At 50.1% G+C, this 11894-nt stretch overlaps 1 protein-coding gene across 1 annotated transcript; it reads left to right on the top strand.

Moving 5' to 3' along the window:
- The first annotated feature begins 823 nt into the window (after positions 1–823).
- Positions 824–10353, top strand: FZD5 (frizzled class receptor 5). The gene has a single exon (XM_028702593.2). It carries the CDS (start codon positions 1600–1602, stop codon positions 3322–3324), a length of 1725 nt encoding a protein of 574 aa, XP_028558426.2. The 5' UTR covers positions 824–1599; the 3' UTR covers positions 3325–10353.
- Positions 10354–11894: the final 1541 nt, after the last annotated feature.

The raw sequence follows: 11894 nt of genomic DNA, 5'->3' as shown, positions 1-11894 counted from the left end.
AAACTCCCCACCCTGATGGAGCACTTGAAAATTACTAATGGTCTTGGTGCAGCACCTGGTGATTTTTTTCCCTTTCCTTTCCAATCCTAATGCATTGTCATTGTGCTAGATGCAGTTGGTTGTTAGTCATATTGTTGTCGCTCCTTTTATTGCATTGCATTTTATAGTATTACTATTTGCAATTCGCTGGCAGTCCTCTGCTCTGGACCTGGAGGTTTCATTTAGCCACGTTGGCTAAGTGGGGGAGTTACTTATCCTTCCTAATTCTCCCTTACAGCCGGCATGTCTTCTTCACATCTGGTGGCAGCAGCCAGTGCCCAAAGTTAGTGGAACTTTAAAGAGTAACCCCATTTACTACGGGGTGAAGTCTCCGCGTGGTTGGCATTCAACGAAGTTCCAAGCTGAGTAGACCCATGGAAGTCCATGGACCAAGAACTCTGTCATAGTCATGAATACTGACGGCTCTACTCTGGGGCAAACTTCGTGGTGACTACCGCCCTCCGTGGTGTTGTTCTTGCAGTTAAAGGACCCCTGCCTCAAATAAAGCATCGTGGGGACTGGGAATTGCAGTTCCGTGGCGGGTCAGGGGGAGAGGGTCCCTTCCGCGTCTGGGTGCCCCGGGCCCCTTTGCGCTGAGACGCGCGTCTTTGGGCGTCTCGGCGCAGCCTTCTCGGTCTCCCTCCCCGGCCCGGCCGGCCCCGACGCGGCTTCTTTCTGGCGCGGGGAGGGGGCGGCTCTGGGGCCAGTGCGTCGGCCGGCCTCCGGCGCGGGTGGGCGGGCCCCGTCGGGGCGGGTGGGCGGTCTTGGCGCGCAGGCACTAGAGCGCAGGTGGCTCCGGCTGGGCGCTTCATTCGCCGCCGGTGGCGCGTTCGGCGGGCTGCGCGCGTCCAGACAGCGAGCCGAGCCTGGGCGGCGTGGCGCTTGGTGCCGGAGCCTCCGCCCGCAGCGCCCCGTCGGGAGAGCCGGCCGGAAGGAGCCTCGAGCCGGCTGTCGGACGCGGCTGAAGCAGCCAGGGCGGCATGGCAGGCGGCGGCGGCGGCTCCTCGGCGACTCCACGCGGCCAGCCCCGCAGGCGAACGCTGCCCGTCGGAGAGTGACGGCCCCCGGGCCGGGCCGGGACGCGCGTCCCGCTTGCATGGCTCGCGTGCGCTCCGCGCGGAGGGACTTTGGCAGCGCGGCGCCCGTGGCCTCGCCGAAGAAACTTTTCTCCCTGGCGATCCCGTCGGGGGACCTGTGAAGCCGAGCCAGCGCCTGGCGAGCATGAGCCGGGAGAGAGCCGCCCCGGAGCCGCCTTGCCATGGAGTTTCGCCTCTTGGGTTGGTTGCGTCCCTCCGGGTTTTACCCGCCTTAAGGCGCCCGGCCGGCCGGGGAACAGAAGCGCCCAGGTGCGCCTTTAGCCGGCGCTGAAGGACTTTGGGGTGACTGGCTTGGCGGGGCTGGGAGCGGACTGCGAGGGGGCGCCTCGTATCATGTGCGCCTTGGGCGACGCTGCTGCTGCTGCTGCTACGGGGACCCCCCGGCTCTCCTTCCCGGGACTCGGTCCGAAGAGCTAAACCCAGCGCGCTCCCCCCCCCCCCGGGAGGCAGCGCCGCCTTCCCCATGGCCGGCCTCCGCGACGCGTGGCTGAGCCTCTTGCTGCTGCTGCTGCTGCTGCTGCTGCGTCCCGCTCCGTCGGCGGCCGCCTCCAAGGCCATCGTGTGCCAGGAGATCACGGTGCCCATGTGCAAAGGCATCGGCTACAACCTGACCTACATGCCCAACCAGTTCAACCACGACACGCAGGACGAGGCCGGGCTGGAGGTGCACCAGTTCTGGCCCCTGGTGGAGATCCAGTGCTCTCCGGACCTCAAGTTCTTCCTGTGCAGCATGTACACGCCCATCTGCCTGCTGGACTACGCCAAGCCGCTGCCTCCCTGCCGCTCGGTCTGCGAGAGAGCCAAGGCGGGCTGCTCTCCCCTGATGCGCCAGTACGGCTTCGCCTGGCCCGAGAGGATGAACTGCGACAAGCTGCCCGTCCTAGGGGACGCCGAGATGCTGTGCATGGATTACAACCGCACCGAGGCCGCCGCCACCACCTTGGCCCCCTTCCTCACCAAGCCCACCCGCCCCTCCAAAGGTGCCCACAGGAACCTGAGCCCGCTAAACGGGGCCGGCTGCAAGCGGGCGTGCGAGTGCCGGGAGCCCCTGGTCTTCATCTCCGAAGAGTCCCACCCGCTCTACAACAAGATTGAGACGGGCCACGTCCGCAACTGCGCCGTCCCTTGCTTCCAGCCCTACTTCACCCAGGACGAGAAGACCTTTGCCACCTTTTGGATAGGCCTGTGGTCTGTCCTCTGCTTTATCTCCACCTTCACCACCGTGGCCACCTTCCTGATCGACATGGAGAGATTCAAGTACCCGGAGCGCCCCATCATCTTCTTGTCGGCCTGTTATCTCTTCGTCTCCATCGGCTACATCATCCGGCTGGTGGTGGGCCACGCCAGCGTGGCTTGCAATAAAGATTACAACCACATACACTACGAGACCACGGGCCCTGCCCTCTGCACGGTGGTCTTCCTCCTGATCTACTTCTTTGGCATGGCCAGCTCCATCTGGTGGGTCATCTTGTCCCTCACCTGGTTCTTGGCTGCCGGGATGAAATGGGGCAACGAAGCCATCGCTAGCTACTCCCAGTATTTCCACATGGCCGCCTGGCTCGTTCCCAGCGTCAAGTCCATCGCGGTGCTGGCCCTGAGCTCGGTGGATGGCGACCCGGTGGCCGGCATCTGCTATGTGGGCAACCAGAACCTAGACAAGCTGCGGGGTTTCGTCCTGGCTCCCTTGGTGGTGTACCTGTTCACAGGGACCATGTTTCTGCTGGCCGGTTTTGTGTCCCTCTTCAGGATCCGGAGTGTGATTAAGCAAGGGGGCACCAAAACGGACAAGCTGGAGAAGCTGATGATCCGGATTGGCATCTTCACGGTGCTCTACACGGTCCCGGCCACCATAGTGGTGGCCTGCTACATTTATGAGCAGCACTACCGGGAAAGGTGGGAGACGGCGCAAAACTGCTCTTGCCCTGGGGAGAAGCCCAAGGTCAAGCCTGACTACGCTGTCTTTATGCTGAAGTACTTCATGTGCCTGGTGGTGGGCATCACCTCGGGGGTCTGGATTTGGTCGGGGAAGACCCTCGAGTCTTGGAGGCGCTTCACTAGCAGGTGCTGCCGGAGTGGGAAGCCTGGGAGCACCGGCATGTACAGCGAAGCGAGCGCAGCTCTGACGGCCAGGAGTGGCCTCCCCAACCCTGCTCCTTACCACAAACAAGTCCCACTGTCCCACGTCTGAAAAAAAGGGAGGGGGAGCAAAAAACCCCAAAGCACCTTACTTGGTCGTAGTTGGGAGCAGGTAAGCACAGTGTGACTTGAGCTCCCAACTGCAAAAAAGGTTTTGAAATAACCCCTGGAGCTTTGTTTTTAACCTGTCATTTGGTCTGCCTGTTGTGAAACGCTTTGCTCCATCTCCTGATGGAGACACAAAAGAGGGGCTTGTTCATGGGGGCGGGGGGGAATGGACACATTGCTTTGCCCATATTGCAAGATTGCAGGGGTTTACTAAGAGCACGCTACCGCCTTGGGAATGCATATTGTCCTTCCTGGGGAAGTGTGGAAGGAGCAAGCGAAGATCTAACTCTGACTTTACGTGGGGTATGTGTGAATTAGTTTCCAGGTATAATGAAAAAGCAGTCTTGGAGGATGCAGTTCTGAAGGGCAGGGGCTGCTTTAGCCTTTCTCTTCCTGCTGTTTATCCGCTCAGTATGAGTCCCCCCCCCCCATCCCAATCAATTTCCTGGCACCACTGGGAAAGCAGCTGAGGAGGAGGAAATGGCAGGGAAAGGAACATCCACTGCTCTTTGGCTTCTGCATTCCTATTCAGGATAGTGAAATCCTATACATGTTTACTTGGAAGCAAGTCCCATTGAGGTCGGTGTGTGTGTGTGCTTAAGAGCATAAGAACAGCACTGCTGAATCAGGCCAAAGGCACCTGCAGTCCAGCACCAGCTCTCACAGTGGCCAAGCAGAACCCGAGTGCAGCCAGAACAGCCCAGCCCCGTGCGATTCCCAGCAACTAGTTTTGCTGGGAACATCCTTTGAGGGCAGCTTACACTCCATCCAAGTGTCTCCTGTATTCTGTGTCTCCCACACAATCTAGTTTGGTCCTCAGGACACTTACTATTTAATTGGTGAAATGATAATTTTAGAGTCCTTTCCACTAGGTTGGGGTGGGCAGCCGCAGGCAGGCAAATGTTAAGTTTCCTGGTAGCGGAACTTTCTCACACTACGCTGTCTGTTTCAACAAAACGTGCTACTGAAGTTTTCGGATATAAAGGCGTATCAATTTGGAGGGAGGCTCTGCTTTCAAAATGGGTGAGTTGTGGAGCTGAGATTGAGCAGAGTCTGGTTTCAGGTTTATTTTTGGATGGTGTAAGTCCACCATCATCAGTTTTTACGCATGCCTTTGCCAGGCGGACTCATAAAGCCATTGGTGTGAGTATTAGTTTCTCTTCAGCATTCAAAATGAAAGTAGGAAGGGCTGCATGAATTCAGATGCAGACCAGAAGTGCTTGTTAAGCGCTGTACATGATTTCACCTCCTTTTGCAAATGAGGACTGTGCATTTCTTACTGTGTTTTCACTCTAAGTGCTTGGGGGCTGCAAGCCTGTGCATGTTTACTCAGAACTAAGTCCCATTGGACTCAATGGGGCTTGCACCCAGGAAAGTAGTTTCAGCCCCATAGTCATTTTCAAAGATGTTAGTCTCTCTGTCTCTCCTATTCCAGTTCCACCTGCCCTGGTGGGGTGATAGATAACAGCAACAAGTTTTCTTAAGAATCATTTCACCGCAAATTCTCTTTTGACTCGAGGGACTGAAAAATCAGTTGACACAAGGTATGAAGAATTACTCAAGAGGTAAAGCTATAAAGAACCACAAAGAATCGATTTATGGCTTGGCACACTAGCAGTCTGATCCTCTGCAAGTTTGTTCAGCAGTATGTCTTCTTGAGTGTAAGGGGACTTACCTGAAAAGGTACTGGGCATGTTTTGATTCCCTACTCTCTCCCCCCCCCCATCTACTGAAACAATGGTTCTTGGATAACAGGTTTTTAACATATGGCTGCCCTGAGTGAGGCCGGTAAGGTATTGTTAATGCTAATCCCCCCCCCGCCCCCCTTTAGAAAGTAGAGCTCTGCCCCTAGCGCAATCCCCTTAAGACTGAATGTGTTGTGTGTGTCCCCCCCCCAACAGCTGCAACTGTAGGGAACGACAATCAACACCCCTCCCTCTTTGCAGAAGGGGCCACCTCCATTTCTAGCCTTTGAAGCAGTGGCAAAAGTCACCTTCTAAGGAAAGCTGTTCAGCTTTTAAACCTTAAATGCTGATACTTCTGTATTAACCCGAAACAATATTAGGTATGGCAGTAGATCCCTAGCGCTGTGTGTGTGTGTGTGTGTGTGTGTGTGTGTGTGTGTGTGTGTGTGTTTCTGTCGAGGGAGCCAGTCCTCTTTCAGTGAAAAGTGTTAGCACTTCAGTTCTATATGGAAAAAACTTCATTCTGGTAATAAGATTTTTTTGGGGGGTGCGGGATATTGCATACAAAGAGGTTGGTGAGTTTTTCCTGAACTCTGATTTACTCGACTGCTCAGTTTGTGAACGGGCATCCTCAGGAGAATCCAGACCTCTTTGGCCTCCATACAAGGGTGGCATTCATACCACACATTTAAAGCAGATGGCTTTCCCCAAGAACCCTGGGAACTGTAGCTTACACCCCAAAGAGCCACCATTTTCAGCACCCTTAGCAAACTACAGTTCTCCGGGTTTATTGGAGGCAGCCGTGTGCTTTTGAAGTGTGGTGTGGATATGACCACCTAGGTTTGTGGGGAGGCCAATCCACCGCCCACCCATTTAGCTAGAGCTTTGGCACTGATCCTGCCCATGCTACCACCCTAACCCAGAAAAAAAAGCCTTTTTCTAAGTGCTGGTTTCCATGTGCACAACTATGGTTTATGTGTGACCTGGGCCTGTGAAGGATATCCATGACTGCTTAAATGCTACTGGTATAATTTTCCACATCACTTCCCAAACCATTCCCCCCCCCCATGGTTTTGGCTTTCCAATTTCAGTGGGGAAGTTAAGTATGTGCTTAACTCACTCTGTTCAAAAGCAAAAGGATGTCAGACTACAAATATATATATATATGTGTATGTACACACATACATACACACACACACACACACACACACACACACACACACGGGTAGCGCTGTGGGTTAAACCAGAGGCTAGGACTTGCCAATCAGAAGGTCGGCGGTTCGAATCCCTGCGACGGGGTGAGCTCCCGTTGCTCGGTCCCTCCTCCTGCCAACCTAGCAGTTCGAAAGCATGTCAAAGTGCAAGTAGATAAATAGGTACCGCTCTGGCGGGAAGGTAAATGGCGTTTCCGTATGCTGCTCTGGTTCGCCAGAAGTGGCTTAGTCATGCTGGCCACATGACCCTGAAGCTGCCTGTGGACAAACGCCGGCTCCCTCGGCCAATAAAGGGAGATGAGCGCCGCAACCCCAGAGTCGGTCACGACTGGACCTAATGGTCAGGGGTCCCTTTACGCACACTTACTGTGGAGTAACCGTTTGAACTCATTGAGCTTTTATGTCTGAGTAGACGTCACATGGTTTAAAGAACTTAAGCGGGGCTGGCCCACACCTCTCAAAATAAAACAGCATCTTTTCCGTCCAGTTGCCAATGCATTTCTTTTACTAAGGTAGGCATGTAGGCCTTATCGGGTCACTTTGAACAAAAGCAACTCTTTCCAGGATCACTTTCCAGCCTCTGTTTCTTCAAGCGCACCTGCCCAGCAGTGGCTGCAATTGGAACATTTCTCCAGTGCCTTCCTTTAGGATGGTTTCTTCTCATCTCATTTACTGGATGGGGAAGAGTGTGAACAGGATCGGACTCTTACATTAGCCCAGCGGCACAGGAAACAGCTATGCTGGTGGAGCTCCCTTCTCCCCGCCTGCTGCCAAGATAATGTGGGGAGGAGGGTTGCAAGACGATGCAAGAGAAGCTTCCTTCTCCCGCGGATGCTCAGCTCCCACATCTGCTGCTACTGCTGGGCATTAGCCGGAGGGAGTGTGCAACCTGGGAAAGGACACATCCAGTTCCCGGACCGGATGGCTGTGTGGTGTCAAATGTTAAGCATACACATGGATGCAGCAGGCGGAGGCAAGAGAGGAGGGGCTGGTGGAAACTTGGCCTGGACAGGAACTAGCAACCTTCCCCTTTTCCTCTGGAGCCCATGGAAGGCAGAGGAAAAGTGCAGGGGCAGAACTGTTTGAAGGAATTTGGCTGTACTTCTACAGGCAGTTTTTAAGTATTGGACAGAGTAGCTCCAGCTTGAGTTAAAGAGTTGCTCTTGTTTTTAAAAATTAACACTACCCAAAATATTCCAGGGTTCACTTAACTCGGCTTCTCTTGTCAGAGAACTGACAAGGATCTGGCATCTTAAAATAGCCAGGATGCGGGTTGACGTAGACCAGTGTTCCCCAACCTTGGGCCTCCAGCTGTTTTTGGACTACAACTCCCATCATCTCTCGCTAGCAAGACCAGTGGTCAAGGATGATGGGAATTGTAGTCCAAAAACAGCTGGAGGCCCAAGGTTGGGGAACACTGACTAGACCATAACTTCCTCTGGAGGTGGGGGGGGGGGGAGAGGAGGGGCTTTCATTCCTTGACAAGTTTAGTAACTCTTTTTTTAAAAGGGTTTGTATCCTATCCTTCCTCGAAGCCCATAACTTGGAGCAAATAGCATTTTACCCTCAAAGCAACCCTGTGAGGTCGGTTGAGTGACTTGCCCACAGCCTCCTAGTGAGCCTCATTGTGGTGGAAGCAGTGAGAAGAGAGCAGCGACCAGGATCTAACCACGGCCCCTCTGGCTGTTTCTGCAGCATATCCACCTTCCTTCCTTCCTTCTGGTTGTGCTGTCTGTCAGTCTTCTTTAGCACAGAGTTGGCTGGGTGTAATGGAGTTAAGTGGGAGACCCTACCTTGAAGGCAGTGGTTGAATGACCTCCTTCCAGAATCTATGGACCTGCCACTCCTAGTGTACTGCAGGAGGAAAGGGCTAGAGGGATGCTTGGCCTGAACTTCTGATTCTGAATTGGAAGCTGCCAATCGGCCACAATGGCGATGCAGAGGTGTCACTCTACTGCTATAACCCTGTGCTTGGCATTGGTCATTTTGGATGGCAGCCTCACTCAATTTAATGCCAATGTCCATCCTTGGTATGCTTTTCTACGCTGCATTCTTCCTTTCCAAAGGATTTTGGTGGAAAATGCTCCAGCACAGTATCACTCCTTCAAAACCATGTTCATATTCGTTATCACTGAGCAATTTTTCTTCCGGTTTTCTTTATGAGGAAATTATTACAGTTGTGCCACAGTGAGGTTTGTTGTCCGTCCGTCCCCCCCCCCCCCCCGCCCAGCTGCTTTAGGGAGCTTAAATGCTGTAACAGTGCAGACCACTTGAAATGACCTGTTCACCTTGACAGCATTAAACATTTAGCTCACAATCTAACATGGCATTAGGGCACACTTAAATCCATTGAAATTAATGGCCTTAATTGGAAACTGCGTTGGGATTTCTTTCTTCAGTTTGTAGAACAATAAATATTTTGTTTAACCTGAGTTGCCTCCCCCCACAAAGGAGAAGTATATCATGTAATATTTCTCGCTAATGGCACAATGGAAAAGATGTTCTTTGAAATATTAGCTTAAACTGCCGTTAGCTCCGCTACCTTCATCAGAGACACTGAGCCAACTGAGCAATGCATTTGAGCAAATTTATTGCTCGTTTCGTCTCCCCTGCCCCAAACTGGTTTCACTACCTAGCCAAGCTATGACTGAAGTAGAAAATACTGAATTTCATTTACATTTGTCATATGCTAACAAGATTCATGATTTCTCCCTCCCACTATAATCTGTGCAGTAAGCAGGTTTCAATTGCCAGTACTTATTTTAGCATTGTCCCCAGGATTTGGTCCTCACTACAGCTTCCTCTATGCCAAACTCAGTGCAAAAATGAAAAGGGCATCCTTCCAGACTTTGCTGTGCACGTTTCCATTCATTACCTGCAGTTTCCTGGACCACTGTACTGATTTACTAAGTAGATCGGCAGTGGCTACTTAAACTGTCTTGCAGGGAGAAAGAGACCAGCTATATATTTTTTACTTTCCTCACCAAACCATGCAAACATACAAGATATTTCTCTGTAGCAGATGCTCATCATTTTTGTACGTATGGCTGACTGCTTTGAAAATCCTGATCTCACCTATTGTGTCTACTATTCTTATTTCCACCCAGCGCTGTACCTAGTGGAATGGCGATACAGTACAGGGAAAATAAATCTGCTCGTTGCAACTTTGCTAGAAGGTACAGGCACCTTCTGGTTAAAGTCTGAAATAGCTCACCTTGCACAATTTGTGAAACACCCAGCCAAAACATGGCCTTGACAATCAGCCTGTTTGTCACTGCAGGCAGGCAGCTAAAGTAGGTTTATCAAAAGTCCTGGTAGGCTGCAATCAATAGCTGGGGAAAGGGAGCTGGATGGAACATGGGCTGTTGAGGGGCCCAATTTCAACTTAAGTGGTTTCTAAAGTCACCCAACCTTACTGGTTTAATACGTTTGTAGTCTAATGCAGTAACTTGATGAATCAAAAAGTTGTGCTTGCAGTAGTTTAGGAACATGACTGCTTATGGTAAGGAAACTAAAACGGTTGCCAGATGATAAAAGGAAGGGATTGAAAAGTAAGATGCAGGGCACAATATATTGCATAACATTGCCTTTTGGAATGCAGAAAACATCAGTGTACAAGTTGTCATTCGTTTTGACACTTACAGGGTTCTTTTTCATTGAGACATTGTGTACACCGGCATGTTCCAAGACAGAATTGCACCGTGTAGTTATAGTATGTAAATATTTGTATTAAAAGAATTAAGTCTGTATATATTCTGAATCTCTAGTGAACTTTTGATACGGGTTGGAAGCAGGGTTGTAAATTCTCACTGACAAAGCTTTGGATACAGATAACAGGATGGAAGTCCGGGGCATTAAATGGCTGTACTTGATGATACTGGATTCATGCTTGGGTCAGGCTGCTTTTTTCAGTTGTGCCTTGTGGAGGGATGAAGCTTTTACATACTACTTGCAATATGATTATGAAAATACCATGCCAAATGATGTTAAAAAAAATGAAAGGAAAAGACACCGTTGATTCTGTAAAAAGCTTTAAGAGCAAATAAACCAACTTCAAACTGCCACCTAAATAAATGCCTAAACATGATTATTGCAAGCAAGGTTAGGGAAGAATTCTATATGAAAAGTGAACAGGCTCTCTCTCTCGCTCTGTGTGTATGTGTGTCTAGTACGCAACCTAACCTTTTACAGGCCACTAGCTGTTGTACTGTGATATACAGGGCTGTTTTAAAGAAAATGCTGATGATGGGCTTGGTTTTTCAAAAGCTCTGTGCCAAACTTCCAGCTTTTGCATAGAAATTACACAGGGACAGATAGTGTAACAGAATCCCAAGCCACAGCAACTCGATAAGAAGTGGCTTTCGAAAAGTTCTCCATCCTGTTCATTCCAGGGCCAACACTTTAAGGATCTTTTTGAAGTATAACAAACTGCGGCATACATTTTGTGCAAATAAAAGAAGAAAGCCAAGAAAACAGTTGCAAGAAAACCAAGACAAACCATAGCTTTATTTTCCAGTTTGTGATTATGGTGAATTGAAAAAACAAAACAAAAATTACAGGAATGTATTCTCTGTCTGGGAAGAGAACCATTATATAAAACCATCAAGGAAGTTCTGCTAAGCGGTAACAGGCTTTTGGCTTGGAAGTGGAGAAAAGCCTAGAACCTTTTCCACAGAACATGGATGGAGTTCCTTCCTCAGTGTATCATTTCTAGGAGGTTAGTGCTTGCAGTGCCAAAAGAGTTTTAAGACAAATGCAGCTTAATTAACAAATGGCCACTTTATAAATAGACTTGACACTTTTTTTTAAAAAGCTCATGCATTTTAGCTAGCTCCTGCTAGCTAAAACTGATCCACGATACCCCCTCGTTTATATGATTTTCTCAAGACTTCAGCAGCAGTTTGAGTCTGAAACTGCTATATATACATGAGCAGAGGAAAAGCTACCGAGACGGTGGAGAGACTGAATACCAGAGCCCCCAGCAGCTGAGTGATGGACTGCCACTGAGCCCCCAGTCCTTTAATTTGTCATCACACAATGACTGGTTTATGCAACCAACTAGGCTTGCATATTGAATTCACGTACTGTAGCAGGCAGTCTTTACTGAACAGCAGCACAACTAAAAATGGCTCATGCCAGACAAACCACTCCAAATGCAGTGTGAAAATTAACAAGGCACTCCCAAGTTCTTTTCAGAGACAACCATTATATTTCCGAAACATGAAGTGTGACTAACCTCCATTCTAGGTGGATGCAAGGCAGTCTCTGCTGCTGCGTACAAGTACTGTTACTGTCACCATATATATGTATTCAAATGGTTTCAAATATACCATTGTATTCAGGCTTGTAAAGATGATTAATGTCGGTCTTATCGCCCCCATATTGCAGATGGGGCTTAAAGGTTTTGAGTTGACTGGAGCCACTTAGTAAATTCACAGTGGGATTCAACTTGTGGAATCATAGTTCAGTAACTTCCAGGTCTGTCATTTTCTTTAAGAATAAAAAGTATTCTCTCTGAAATTCTAAAGGAGCGGCTCCCCAAATTGCTTTGTATCCTGCTTTTTAGAAGGTTGCAAGCATCCTTTACGTCTTTACCAAGGGGCCAGTGGCAGTAG

This window comes from Podarcis muralis, chromosome 1, assembly GCF_964188315.1.
Source record: "Podarcis muralis chromosome 1, rPodMur119.hap1.1, whole genome shotgun sequence".
NCBI classification, from domain to species: Eukaryota; Metazoa; Chordata; class Lepidosauria; order Squamata; family Lacertidae; genus Podarcis; species Podarcis muralis.
The sequence above is the reverse complement of the archived record's forward strand: the minus strand, read 5'-3'. Positions and strand labels throughout refer to the sequence as shown.